The 1,965-nt window shown below is 56.2% G+C and overlaps 1 protein-coding gene across 1 annotated transcript in view; it reads right to left on the bottom strand.

The window, feature by feature from the left end:
- SPRG_21925 (hypothetical protein) overlaps window positions 1–1,842 on the bottom strand; it is a gene marked incomplete at both ends in the record, with an annotated part of 3,168 nt that extends 1,326 nt beyond the window's left edge. The window contains 9 exons of the mRNA XM_012356887.1: window positions 65–189; window positions 248–356; window positions 409–609; window positions 657–851; window positions 901–1,047; window positions 1,092–1,194; window positions 1,243–1,353; window positions 1,419–1,709; window positions 1,765–1,842. Coding sequence (XP_012212277.1) covers window positions 65–189; window positions 248–356; window positions 409–609; window positions 657–851; window positions 901–1,047; window positions 1,092–1,194; window positions 1,243–1,353; window positions 1,419–1,709; window positions 1,765–1,842 — 1,360 coding nt within the window. The remainder of the gene's footprint in view (window positions 1–64; window positions 190–247; window positions 357–408; window positions 610–656; window positions 852–900; window positions 1,048–1,091; window positions 1,195–1,242; window positions 1,354–1,418; window positions 1,710–1,764) is intronic.
- Window positions 1,843–1,965: the final 123 nt, after the last annotated feature.

Genomic DNA, 1,965 nt, shown 5'->3' on the forward strand with positions numbered 1-1,965 from the left:
TCGGTCCGATATTCCACTACATCCAGCCATGATGCAATAATGGTCTTGCGCCAAGAATACATACCTTGCATGGCCTGGATCTGCTCGTTGAAGACGTCTTGCTTGCCCGCAAAGGTCTCGAGCGTCGCGTGCACCGAGTCGAGAATCACTTGGGTGCTAGCCGTCTCGGTCGCAATCTGCACAAACGTCCTACGCAAATCATTATTGGAGTATTGCAAGTGGAAAAAAATGCGATATGGGGTCGCACCGCTGGATGTTGGTCTGCGCCGCGTCGTACTCGGTGCGGAACGAAAGATTGCCTTGCTCGAGGTACGAGAGCTTCTCCTTGATGGACGAGAGCGCGGCCTCCGTGTGCACTAGTCACATGTTCAGCAAGGCTCTTGGCGATCGTTGGAGAGATGGATACACCTTTCATGCCCTCGGTCTCCAGCTGGTGGTTCTCGACCTTGGTGCGCATGGTCGCAAAATTCTTCTCCGTGTCCAACTTGTTGTCAACGACGATCTTGATCAAGCTCGAGTGGGCGTCCTGGCTTTCCTTGATCTTGGCACCGAGCCGCGTCGCGTCCTTCCTTAAATTTTCGCTGGCGTCGCGGCTCACACGCTCAATGCCTAGCCATGACGTCGTCTCATGTCGTCGCATAAAACGGGTGCAGAACCTTCGTAGATCGTGGTGAAGTTTGTGTTGTAGATGACCTCCGTGTCGCTCACGTGCTGCGCGAGGTCAGAAATCTTCTTTCGGTTGTCCATGGCCGTGTGCTCGACCATGTCGATGCGGTCGGCGTGCCGCTTGACGTCCACGGAGAGCGTCTCGACCGAGCACGAGACAAAAATGTCGTCGAGTCGCTTGATCTCTACCTCGCCCAATATGACGACGGTCGTAGTGGATGTCGAACAGCGTACCGTTGTGCAAGGCCTCGGCGCGCAACTCGATGATTTCTTTGATCTTGTCCTCGGCCTTTTGCTTGTTTTGGGACGCATCTTCAAAGGCTTGGGCGAGGTCGGCCGTGAACTGGTCGCCTTTGCACTGCTTGTCGCTCACCGCTTGGACTAGGCATGTTGTGAGTCGAGTGGGTCTTGCGATGGCAGCATACGCTTCTCCTTCATAACGCCTTGCTGTGTGATGATCGTTTGGATGTGCTGGTGCTCGGCCTGCGAGTTGCGCCGGAGCTCGTCGAGCATTTTCGCAAATTTTTCCTGCACGAGCCGTTCGTTGGTGCTGCATGGGTCTCATGCAGAGTGTACCTGCGTCTTGAGGATCTCTTCGATCTTGTCGCTCATAATCTCGACGCGGTTCTGGGTCTTCTGGAGCGCCTCGGCTTGGCTCGAGTTGATGTCCTCTTGCATACTGCGCACCTACGACGACAACCCCGAGAAGGTACATTATCGTCGTCGTCCTCCTCCATCTCATCTTAGTGTACCATGTGAATTTCCTCCTGCGTGCGGTTAAAGAGGCCACTAAACTCATCCGAGAGCTTGTGGCTCTCTTGCTTGAGCAAGATGAGCGACTTTTGCTCAAAGCCGATGAGTTCATTCTGCGTCACACACGCGCGGAGGTCGTGCGTGAGCTTGTCCATGAGGATCTTGACGTTGCCTTCGTGCTTGGAGTTGCGCGCTTGGATGAGTGCGTCGCGGCGCTTCATCTCGGCTTGCAGCCGCATGACGCTGCTTTTGGCCTCTTGCGAGTTCTCTCGCACGATCGCGCTCTCCGCCTACACGAATACGACAGGATGAATATGACGCCGTGCATGGAGGTCGTCGTCGCACCCGCAGCTGCTCGATGCTGTCGAGGATCGGCTCCAAGATCGCGTCCATCTTGTCTTGCGAGTAGCCGCTCTCGGCCATGAGCGGCGACGACGAGAGCGATGCAATTCCATGAATCGCATTGTCCGTCGTGGTCGCTGCCGACGAGGGCGGCTCGGATGGATCGTCGTTGGCTGCGGCGGGGTCGGGGGCCACGAGCGCTTC

Source organism: Saprolegnia parasitica, assembly GCF_000151545.1.
Source record: "Saprolegnia parasitica CBS 223.65 unplaced genomic scaffold supercont2.629, whole genome shotgun sequence".
NCBI lineage: Eukaryota > Oomycota > Saprolegniomycetes > Saprolegniales > Saprolegniaceae > Saprolegnia > Saprolegnia parasitica.